Genomic DNA, 12326 nt, shown 5'->3' with positions numbered 1-12326 from the left:
CCATTACTAATTACTGGAAGAATTTCTGCATAATCGTGATAATGATGTGCTTAAGCCTTAAATCTAGATAATAGTCTAGATAAGGTACATTCATACTGAAATTAGTTTCAAAGAAAATCACATTCATATTACAACGTATAAGAAAAAGACTAGCTGAAAACCGTTTTGAATTTGTTGACAAACAGTTGCGGCACCAAAAGGGTACCCACCAAAAGGTTCGAGGAAAGAAAGAATCATGTTGCGTTCTACTATTTTGCGACAACAGATCATCAGAATTTGCAATTTGAAGAATTGCATCCTTAGCTGTGGTAATTATGCAGTCAAGCTTTAATAGGTTTTCGTAAAATGAAGCGTGCACGGCCACGGTGTGTATTTAACCGATTCATGAATCGCCAATCGGGACCCAAAAAGACAAGTGAATCACAATTCTCATTGCGGTGTGCATGTGAGGGCTAGGAAATTCGCAGCGTACGGTATGCACTTTCGTATCCAGCGGAATGACTGTCTTAATTTGCTTATTTTGGATGTTGGGTTGTCGTTCATCTTAACGAAAAGTTTGTTGTAAAAATAGCAGAAAATATGATAAAAAAATTGGTGAATTTATCGAAGATTTAGTAGAATAAGAATTAAGATAAGAATTAGATTTCTAGCGATAGAATTTTAACTAGTTTTTGATTTGTTATGTCATTATCTGACGAGCAGCTTCCCCATATTAATCCAAGTGGTCGAAACAAAATCTGAAATAAAAATACTTCAAAAATTATTTTTGCCCAATCAACCACTGTGCAGTGCCGGATCAATGTAGCTATCTAGCTATCCCTTGGCCTTGTCATGTTGAAAGCAAAACTGTAGCAGCAACTCCCTTTAATCTTAATCGTCTTTGGTCTGACGCGGCTGGGGTTGGAACTCCCAACCTCCCGGTTGTGAGATGGAGGTTGGGAGTTCTTGATCCCAATTTTTTTATTATTGAACTAAGTAAGTGGGGACTAACCCAGGAAGCTCTAAGTGGGGACATGCCTTCAACTTTCCAGGTGTAATATATTTTCATGAGAATTTTCTTTTGTGGTGTGGCAAGATGGTAATCCCTGTTCTACAAATCAAACTGTTTTTTATAATATTCTGCATTTATATAGCGCTTAACACATCGGAACGACGTCTCTAAGCGGTTTACAGATATATTATTACCCCGGTCATCGGATCCTTGCATGCCCGCATACAATGTATGCACCTTCTCCACTCCCTGGGGAGCATTCCAACAAGAGTTCCAAGACTCAATTGCTAGGCATACTACATAAGCTTTCGCATCCTACCGGGTTAGTTTTTATCAAACTCATTTTTTTTCTCAGGTGACGCTCTAACATCACTCCTTGCATATTCTTTGAATATTTTAATAATTCCAGGTAAAATCAAAACTACAGGAAGACAACTCCCTCCTTTTCCTTGGAGAACTGCATCTACACATTGCCATGGTAGCAGTGCAGCAGTCGCAAAGGAGAGTATCGTGATGGAGGGATTGAAACAGCGTATCCATACTCTAGGTCCCATCACAGTAGCAGACTATATGAAGGAAGTCCTTACAAGTCCTGTTGGGGTATGGATGAATACATACAGTAGCTTACTTTTATTTTAAAATATTTTTCAGATAATTTTGTTTTATGAATTAGATTCTTTTCTTTTTTATTTTTTATTTTTTGTTTGTTTTCTTTTTCTTCATTTATTTTTGTATTTTTTTAGATATCTATTTCATTTTTATTTCTTAAGTTAATTTTAAGTTAAATTATTAATTGATATAGGGAAAAGTATCTAACTCTATGTTTCATTAAGTATATGAGTTCCTACAAGTTAATGGAAACCATGCTGTTAGTAATGTTATGATTGGATGTATTGTTTGTCATCATTATTGTTTATTTGTATACCTTAATTTGTGTAGGCCTATTTGTATACCCTCAATAACCAGCAAGCACCAAATTTTATAGTTTATAAGAAATTAAATCAGTTCAATTCAATTCATTAGCTGAAAAAGTTTGTAGGCTCTGAACTTGTGAAGCTATCAATATTATGAGCTTTTAGATATCACTTTGAAGTCATAATAATTGTAGTAATGTGCTGGTAATGGTGTCTATCATAATTATCAAGGCAATTAAGAATTGGAAATAGAAACAAATCTAGAGGGCTGAAAGTTCCATTTACTGGAATTTCCGGAAAGCATGTGTGAATAACTAGTTTTTAGTGAGATGTAAAGATGCTGAGGCAGGAAATATTACTGATGTCTTGTAAAAGTTTATTCCATAGGAATATGTAGCCTATCACATTGAATTGATCAATTCCCCCCATGAATAAAAACATTAATTTGGGATAGCAAGTCAAGATCAACTCGTAGACCCGATTCCATTAGGCAGTGCAATACAAATGCTGTGAATCAATCATCATCATCTGGATCAGTGCCAGACCATGGGGGGGGGGTATTATACTGCTTCCAACTTGATTAATGGTCTAATCATTCTGGTAGCCTTGTTAGCACTGGCATATATGGCATACAGTGAGTCTCATACATACGTTGGATCTCTGCATGAGGGTATTCTTCACCAAGTTTTCTTTCACTTTCATCAGAGCCCACCGTGCCTAGTAATTAATCTCAAGCCAGGCAATGGTTTCCTCCTATTTTCTCATAGCACTAGTCTTGACTTTGTATCTCTTATCATAATCCGATATTCACTCCTGCAGACATTTGCCTCTGTGTACAATGTGTTTATTTAATTTGATGCGATTGGCATTGTGTGTGTCTATGGTTGAAATTTATTAGGTAATGCAGTTGTTGCGTGGAATTATACACTGTCTTAAAAAATTTTTTTTAAAGCTTTTGATCATTGTATTTACTCTCTTGCTCTCACTCCATAGGGAAAAAATTGTAATTTTTAATGATTTTTTTATACATAAGTAACAATGATTGTTCCTGTTTTTATTTAGGGTTACTACATGCAGGGAGATGTGTTTGGTGAGAGAGGAGATTTCATTACTTCCCCAGAGATAAGTCAGATGTTTGGAGAGGTAATTGCTTATTCTCTTAAAAATCATTGCTATTCTTGTGTGGTGTAAAGGGAGTACTCCACCTTTATCTCAAGAAAAGATGTACAAACAAAAGTATACAGATTCCTTTAAAAAATGAATAAAAGAATATTGTTGATAATGTCTTAATAACCATAATAAAAATAAGACTGATCTTAAGACAATAATCACTTGGTATTGAGCTATCCATGATGTTATGAAAATTTTGTTAACTCAGATTAGGACAGGTATTTGCAACTATTGGAATGCAATCTGATTGTGTCTCCAACACCAAGAAGGAACTTAAAGTCACATACTATAATTGGTCGCATAGCTAAAGCTTAAAGGTAGTATTGGGACCGACCAAAATCTGTTTGAGTTAGGATGAATTTGACTGAGAAGAGTTATAAGACATTTTTTTTTGCATAATCTGGTCTAAAAAAAGCTGTTTGTGAAGTTATGCATGACCTCATGCACGAATGGAACATATTCTTAGGATACCACAAGAAAGGGTCATCAGTCCTGTGTAAAGTCATTTGTAACTTTTAAACCACTTTATGAAACACGGGTCCATCTGTATATAGCCTACTCTACTTACATCCATTGTTCTTAAGAGATGAATTATTGTCGTTACTTGTAGCTGATAGCTCTGTGGATCATCCATGAATGGTCAAGATTAGGATGTCCGAGACCCCTACAGCTGGTAGAGCTTGGTCCTGGTAGAGGTACCCTTGCAGATGATGTACTCAGGGTAAGTACGGTAGTCATCTGTGAAAGTGGTTCAGTTAATCTCTTGCATTGTTTAATTTCACCCATTGAACATGGTATTATTTCAATAAAATACACCTTTTTTTTCCAAAGACTTTAAACCAAGTTAACTCAGACATACAGGTCAAAAGGTCAATATGCAAACTAGAGGATATACAAACAAGAAAAATGTAGATCCTATTACATTTTTTGTTGTTGCATCAGTCCATTGTTATGAAGATGATTGTACAATCTAGATCCAGATATTACTAATTCTTTTGATGGTTAATACATCATGGATCAATATCTATCATAGATTTAGAACTTTGTATATATATGGTCAGACTCTTTGTTAAGCTAAATGGAGTTTACTAATCATAGTTATATTGTTTGTATTCATTATTCGAAAAGTGTAATCAGGATATTTAAACTAGTTTTTCCAATGATTAAAAGGAATACCTCATTTCTTACCTTTTTAGTTAATAATTGATTTAGTTCCCTATGATTTTGTTTCTTTTTTTTTCTTCTAAAATGTACATTTACATGTATCAATGCATGAACAATTTCTCATTCATGTTCAAAGATTTCATTTATTTTTATGTGGGTCTTGTGTCCAGGTTTTTAAGCAGTTTCCTCAGCTTCCCCTGGACACCTTGAGCCTCCATCTCATTGAGGTGAGTCCTGGAATGAGTGATGTCCAGCACAAGACACTCACAGGTCACCAACAGAGGTTAAAGGATGAGGTCAATGGAGGGGTCATCGATGGTATACCATACAGGTTGGCATCAACCAAGGGGGGTATTCCAGTCTCATGGTATACAAGTCTTTCCCAAATTCCAAGTGGTGAGTAGTCCAGTTGAATTATGGTCAGATTAGAGCTGCTTGGTCTTTAATTGTTCAATTGGTTCCAGATGGTCTTAACACTGCAATGGTTAATCTCAAGGGTTGGTACTCTCAAAGCATTGCTTGGTTAACTTAGACCATATTTTATGGATTACCTGTTACACATTCAAGTACAGTCTATTTGAATTTTGCAGTGGAAAGTGTAAAACAATTGACTTTGCAGTCAAATGAAAAGAGCTAGACAAATAGAATAGGACATTGCCTTGTCTTTAATATTGATAAATGAAGATAAATCCTAGCATTCCTTAGAAATGTACAGACTAAAATTGTTTAATCATAGTCTAGACTTAATCTGTGTCAAAGTTATATGAAAATATATAGTTATATAGTTTGATCCTATTTCAATGATCCAATTAGACCATTACCACCCTTGCATAATTAAAATTACCTTATTGTAACTTTTAATCTTATCAATATGTGCATATGTAGTAATTGTGTGAATTTGTGAATTTGTCTTTGTGTTTATTTTCTGCAGGTTTCACATGCTTCCTTGCACATGAATTCTTTGATGCCTTACCAATTCATAAATTTCAGGTATGTAAAAAAATATTCATGTATATAATATGTGTTTTCAGTGAAAAAGATTCTTAACATAAAATTTTTGAGGATGAAATTCTTTTTTTAGGAGGATACATGTTTCAGACTATGCTTCATAAATCTAGTTTTTTTTTCATCACCATTATACATGTCTCAATATCATTTATTGCACGGGGTTCAGTAATTTCATATACCGGGTAATATTGTATTGCTCACCTGAATCAGATTAGTGAATGTGCTATTTACTAGTCTTGTCTGCAGAATTCAATAATGCTACACATCCTTGCATCAAAACTGGGCCACATTTAGCACTCATATTCATATATTCTATTGTAGAAAAGTTCTTCTGGATGGCGAGAGATAATGATTGATGTGGATGATGATTCTAACAGTCCTCAAGACCTCAGGTTTGTTCTGTCACCAGCCCCTACGCCGGCTTCTAATTCCTTCATCCAGGTTAGTGTTCAGAAATTAGTCAGTCTTTCGTAGTGCTGTATTAAGGGGCACTAATAATAATAAACACTGCACCTCGGAATAGATTATTTCTAGATAGATGGTGCTATATAAATGCCTGTTATTATAATTTTATTATTATTATTATTATTACTATTATTATTTTTATTATTAAAGCTACGATAGAACTGGTTCTTAGACAGCTCCCCAGTGACTTGCACGACTTATTTTCCAGGTGTAATCTAGGTGTAATGAACTTCACAAGAATGTTTGTTGGGGAATCTTATCCAGGGGAGTTGTTCTGTTACAGATGTTTGAAGAACGTGAAACTGATAACAGAAATAAATTAGGGCCTATAAACAACTTCAATAACTTGCCTTGAGGAGTTTTATACACTCTGCACTATCAGTCTTTTGAGTTTCTCATAGTATTTTACATTCATTCTCATTAATCAGGCCTCAGAAACGCGAGACCATGTAGAGGTGTGCCCGACTGCCGCGGTCATTGTCCAAGAGATGGCAGGACGTATCTACAGTGATGGCGGCATGGCACTCATTGTTGACTACGGACATGATGGCACCAAAACAGATACATTCAGGGTAAGAATTTTTTTTCCTCAAATATAGACCAATGATGGTATAGCAAAATTCAGTCTGTCTCTAATAGAAACAGAAGAAAGATGAAAACGATTTGTGGACTTCTCAAGTATTTGTGTAGCTTTAAAAAATGATTAAAAGGTGCTTTGTGAAGAATTATGCTATATACCATTTTTTCCCTCATTATTTTTTATGTTTTTTTTTTTTTTCTTCAGGGTTTCAAAAACCACCAGCTCCATGATGTGTTGTGTGAACCTGGTACAGCTGACCTTACAGCTGATGTAGACTATGCTTACCTCAGACGTATGGTTGGGGATAGAGGTGAGTCCTGTTACACTCTGTTATATGTCAGATTAGTGTCCTGACAGTCCAAGTCACTCAACTTTGGCCAGTATTTTCAGGAAATTAGCATAATTTATTTTGACTTCCATCTCGTGAAGATAATCAGTGCATATGCTGCTCATGTCTTGCAGACAGTAAAGTATTTAAATGATTAGCGATTTTTTTACAAAAGACAAACTTTTCAAAAACGAAAATATAAAGGAAAAGAAATCCTTTGAAATAGGCCCTTGAGCTTACAGCCAGCCAGGTTGGAATTCCAGTGACAATCTTCTGTCAACTTATTTGCAAGTATGGGTAGTTGCTTATTCCCAGCATATCTTGCTTGTTTTTCTGGTGGTGTTGAACAGATTTGTTTAAAAGAAAGAATTGCAACACCCACAAGACCATTAATATTAACTTCTATCTGGATGAATGAATAGTATATTTTTCAGTGGAAAAAAATTCTACCTCTATTGTTCAATTGCAATGACTGCATATCTGATTGCTTTATATGGTATTTGTGCAGAAAGATCGAACAAGTAATACAAATATATCATGTGCTCTACAGATGTCTATGGTGATGCATTTGAGCATATTTATCAAAAGATTCATGATCATCGTCATCATCATCATCATTACACCATCATCATCATCATCATCATTGTTGTCATCACCATTCTCATCATTCTAACAGTTGTATTTATCATCATTCTAATGCATCTTTCGTCTCCATCATCATCATCACTGTCATCATCATTTTCATCACCACTAAGTAATCCAAATGTACAGTGATTGAGACCCAGACTGCAATTTGCATATCAATTCATATAAGATTTGTCATGTTTATAAGGGTGTACATTATGTGTTTGTATTTTGTTCATTCAGCTGCTACCTATGGCCCAATTCACCAAGGTTTGTTCTTACAGATGATGGGAATAGACACAAGACTAAAGGTTAGTTCGAAGTGGACACATAAATTGATATTGCTATGGCAATGGTGAAATATTGCATTGCTGTTGGGGCACCAAACCTTTCATCTAAAAAAAGTGAGAGGCCTGATGATAAAACTTCTACACGAGACAGAAATTTTATATTCATACTGCTACTAGAATGTGGCATGTCTTACCAAAAAACTGGTGGAAAAAATGAAAAATTTCAGGTTTCCAATTGCTTTTCTAATCAATTTTAAGTGACACCCTTTATTTCATGCATAGCTTTATAAGGACACTGTCCCAAATCCCTCGGTCCTAAATCTCTTGGACAAAGTTCTCTTGGGACCACAAAATCTGTTTAATCTCCATCTGAAATAAATGCTCTAACTGCCCTGTTGAACATAATTGTTTTGACTTATTAAAAGTCAACTCATGGAGACTTAAAATGAATTTCAATAAAGCCCATTCCTATCAATTTCCTTTGAACGTTTTTTTCATCAGGCATTATTGAAAAGCACACCTTCGGAGGAACACAAGAACCTAATCAGTGGCTACAAGATGCTGACCCAGCCAGATCAAATGGGCGAGAGATTCAAATTCTTTTCTATCCTACCTCATCTACCAAACCAGTATGTTCCAGCTGGATTCAGATGAAATTTTATATAATCTTTATGCATTTTTATTACTACCAGATATCATTTGAATGCTTCCATTGTTTTATCTTCACTCTCACTGCCGCAGTGCCTTACCAGGCGACATTTAATTTTACAGCTATGGAAGCACTTGATTTATGTTGTATATATTACAGTATGTATGAATAAGAGTATATTATAATGAATATATAGAATAATTGTAGTGCAATAACCCTATTTAATAGGGCCAAGTTTTTTTTTATATACCTTTACCCACCAAAGATAAATGCCAGATGCATTATTCACAAATTTGGTTTAAAACTGTGGTGCACATCATAGTCGTACAGTTTTCATGAAAGCTTAATTTAGCCTATCATTGAGAATAGGCTTAATATCAATGAGCCCAGATTTTTTAATGAATTAGCCCACTCTTTATATAAATTAATGAACTGCTTACTCAAACTGTAGCAACAAGCATAAATTTAGCACCTTATGTAGCATACAAAGTCAAGCAGTAACTCTGGACGACGATTTATGTCTAAAGGCAAATAGAGCATGAGCCCATTTAGAGATGAGTTGCTGTATTACCAACCAACCAATTGTACAATTGTAGAGTTTCTGAGCATGTTTGCAGCTCGTCTGCAAACTCTCTAAGCTCCTTGTTACTAGTCACCGCAAACCCATCTGTGACACACACCTCAGCCATGCTTCTTCCATCTTGTGGTTGTCTCCGAACCATTCTGCAAGGAGCTCCTTTGCTCTAGTTTAGCCGCAATCAGGTGGCATCATCATTCTTTCAATATGACAATACAGCACGTACCTATCACAGAATCCCTCTGACCCTGTAGAATTTGAGCAATCACATTCAACTTACACATTGTCTACACAGCTATTGATATTGTCTTCCATTACACTTCCTAACGGCATAGCAAAATCTGTGTAAGAGTGGAAGCCGTTAACAGACCTGCCAACCTCTGGGAATGAAAAATTGTATTCTGTGATAAAAAAAAACAGTATTTTTCCCAAAAAAGTGTATTTCATAATGAAATGCGTGGCGCACTCGCTCATCGCTGCGCTCAAGCTGCATGCAAGCTAAAATGCGCACTGCTCTTGCAGATGAAAAAAAAAACATTGAAACGTGTATATCTCACCTAAGTTTTATGAAATAGAGACATATAGAGATGATTTTTCCTCAATAAATCAATAAAAAAAAATTTTACAAAAACATTTTTCAAAGAAAAAACGTACTGCCGTATTTTGGTTGCAAAAACGTACTAAATACGCAAAAAACGTACTGGTTGGCAGGTCTGTGTTAATCCACAAAAATCCACACTTGAACTTGCTGAGCTGTTTGGTTCATATTATTTTTCAAACATTAAATAATTTGACATCTAAGCATAAATACATTGGCTTGTCTAAAAATATGACTCGACTCAACAAGACAGCCAAATCTAACCCTTTTAAGGCCATAGTTGTTCCCCATCCAAGCCGCCCTCTGTCGGCAAACCTTACAAGATAAATCCTATTCCTCATTTATGATATAACAGAACTTTCACCTTATAACATAAGTTTGTTTCACTGTGTGAACTATGTAGCTCAAGTACCAATATTACCTTTGTGAATCAGGCGATGTTTCTTCATCTTCCACTAACCATCCCGTTTTCGTTCTCGCCACTATTTTAGAACCATTTGATACATCAACATCAATATTATCTTATATGTTTGCATCAGTGTTCTGTTTTAAGATTTATATTATTTACTTATGCCCAACATACATATGGTTTGTTTTTCATATTTCCCAGACACTCCTGTTTTGTCTCAGAGCTGCTTGTCTTGGCTTGCAGTGAATATTAGGGTAGTGATGTGTATGAAAATGAGTATACTAGGCTTGTATCTGTAATCATTTATTTAGTGACCTTTCTATGTATCTCTGTCAGATATTCATTTTTGTCTCACCTGCATAGCAGAGTGAGACTATAGGCGCCGCTTTTCCGACGGCGACGGCGGCGGCGACGGCGTCAACACCAAATCTTAACCTGAGGTTAAGTTTTTGAAATGACAGCATAACTTAGAAAGTATATGGACCTAGTTCATGAAACTTGGCCATAAGGTTAATCAAGTATTACTGAACATCCTGCCTGAGTTTCATGTCACATGACCAAGGTCAAAGGTCATTTAGGGTCAATGAACTTAGACCATGTTGGGGGAATCAACATCAAAATCTTAACCTAAGGTTAAGTTTTTGAAATGTCATCATAACTTAGAAAATATATGGACCTAGTTCATGAAACTTATACATAAGGTTAATCAAGTATCACTGAACATCCTGCATGAGTTTCACATCACATGACCAAGGTCAAAGGTCATTTAGGGTCAATGAACTTTGGCCGAATTGGGGGTATCTGTTGAATTACCATCATAACTTTGAAAGTTTATGGATCTGATTCATGAAACTTGGACATAATAGTAATCAAGTATTACTGAACATCCTGTGCAAGTTTCAGGTCACATGATCAAGGTCAAAGGTCATTTAGGGTCAATGAACTTTGGCCAAATTTGGGTATTTGTTGAATTACAGCCATAAATTTGAAAGTGTGTTGGTCTAGTTCATAAAACTTGGACATAATAGTAATCAAGTATCACTGAACATCCTGTGCGAGTTTCAGGTCACATGATCAAGGTCAAAGGTCATGTAAGGTCAAAGAACTTTGGCCACGTTGGGGGTATTTGTTGAATTGCCATCATATCTCTATAAGTGTATTGGTCTAGTTCATAAAACGTGGAAATAAGAGTAACCAAGTATCACTGAACATCTTGTGCGAGTTATAGTAGTTTTCAAAATCAGCACTGCTGCTATATTGAATCGCGTGATGCAGGTGAGACGGCCAGAGGCATTCCACTTGTTTACTGTAAATGAGTTGTACTCTTATATCCTGAAGCGAGTCGATAGAATCAATATAAAGTCTAAATCTAAACCTTTCTAATGTCAGTGTGTACAAGAAGAGTGATATTTACAAGTTTCTGTTTACATGCAGATGATAGCAATCCTGGGCAATTCATAGGCAATCCAGACTGAGTGAAACTGCCAAAAACGTCCTCATGAGGAGTGAATCCAAACATTTTTTATTCTTAGAGGAAAAAAATTGAATAAATATAATTTCATATTATTAGATACAAAATAATTAGTGGGGATGTGACATCATAAACTTGCTCATTGCACAACAAATGTGCATTATACCTTTCAAGTATCAGAAGTGGTGCAAAGGTGCACGGACAAATTTGTTATTGTGTTTAATATATGATGTCAAATGATTTTTTATGTAAATCTGGACATTAATTATGGGCTAACCTTTTCTATTTTGCACCATTTCCAAATAAAAGAATGTGATTAGTCCAGTTATTGTCACTTTGCACAAAACAAAGCTCTTGCCTCTGCAACATATTCCTTGACACCTCATATTCCATTTTAGTCTCACCATGTCTGAGCAAGAAATGTCTGAGATCCATCATCATGAAATAATTTATTATCTATTCTACAGCCTCTTTAATTTTTGTATAAGATCAAACTTATATGATGAGGATCTTACACCAAGCCTTCTAATTTTCAACTCGTGTTACGTTATTGTTTCTATAATGATAATAATCAACTGAACTTTTTTCAGCTATTTGTTTTTCTTTATGTGAAAAGCACTTTGATCAAATAAAACTACGCCTTGATAGTTTGAATCATCTGATTTTGGATCGTGTTGTGTGTGTTGAAGTATTGTTCATGAAAAATGTGTTCTCAACCCTAATGGCCCAAATTCTCAAAGGTTGTCCTCCTTAGCCTGGGGTAAATTTGGCCCATGGGCTAACTATCCCCTGGGGGCTAACTTAGCCCACCTTCGAGAAATGCAAAATTTAGCCTCCGTGTCGATGACGTCAAATGACGCGGTTTAGCCCACCTTTGAGAATAAAGACAGGTATTTTGGAGGTTGGCAAATGGGGAGGGGGTCTACAAAAGTGTGTATTTTATTGTTCTAAAATTATGATTTTTTTGTTTTGAGACTATTTGAGGGATTCTGATTAAATCCACATAAAAAGTCAGCGGTACCAAACTGTTTTTTTTTTCCATGTACTTCATTGCGCAATTATACCATATAATGTCATCAAGAGCTACT

The 12326-nt window shown here is 35.5% G+C and overlaps 1 protein-coding gene across 1 annotated transcript; it reads left to right on the top strand.

Moving 5' to 3' along the window:
• The first annotated feature begins 139 nt into the window (after nt 1-139).
• Nucleotides 140-11892, top strand: LOC129265400 (protein arginine methyltransferase NDUFAF7, mitochondrial-like). The gene is made up of 11 exons (XM_064102196.1): nt 140-308; nt 1401-1591; nt 2968-3048; nt 3686-3796; nt 4410-4635; nt 5171-5229; nt 5569-5688; nt 6141-6284; nt 6497-6602; nt 7488-7555; nt 8036-11892. The coding sequence occupies exons 1-11, from the start codon at nt 236-238 to the stop codon at nt 8186-8188; spliced, it is 1332 nt and encodes a 443-aa protein (XP_063958266.1). The 5' UTR covers nt 140-235; the 3' UTR covers nt 8189-11892.
• The last annotated feature ends 434 nt before the right edge of the window (nt 11893-12326 follow it).

The sequence above is a fragment of the Lytechinus pictus genome, chromosome 7 (genome assembly GCF_037042905.1).
Source record: "Lytechinus pictus isolate F3 Inbred chromosome 7, Lp3.0, whole genome shotgun sequence".
Lineage (NCBI taxonomy): Eukaryota > Metazoa > Echinodermata > Echinoidea > Temnopleuroida > Toxopneustidae > Lytechinus > Lytechinus pictus.
This window is presented reverse-complemented; position numbering and strand designations above follow the sequence as displayed.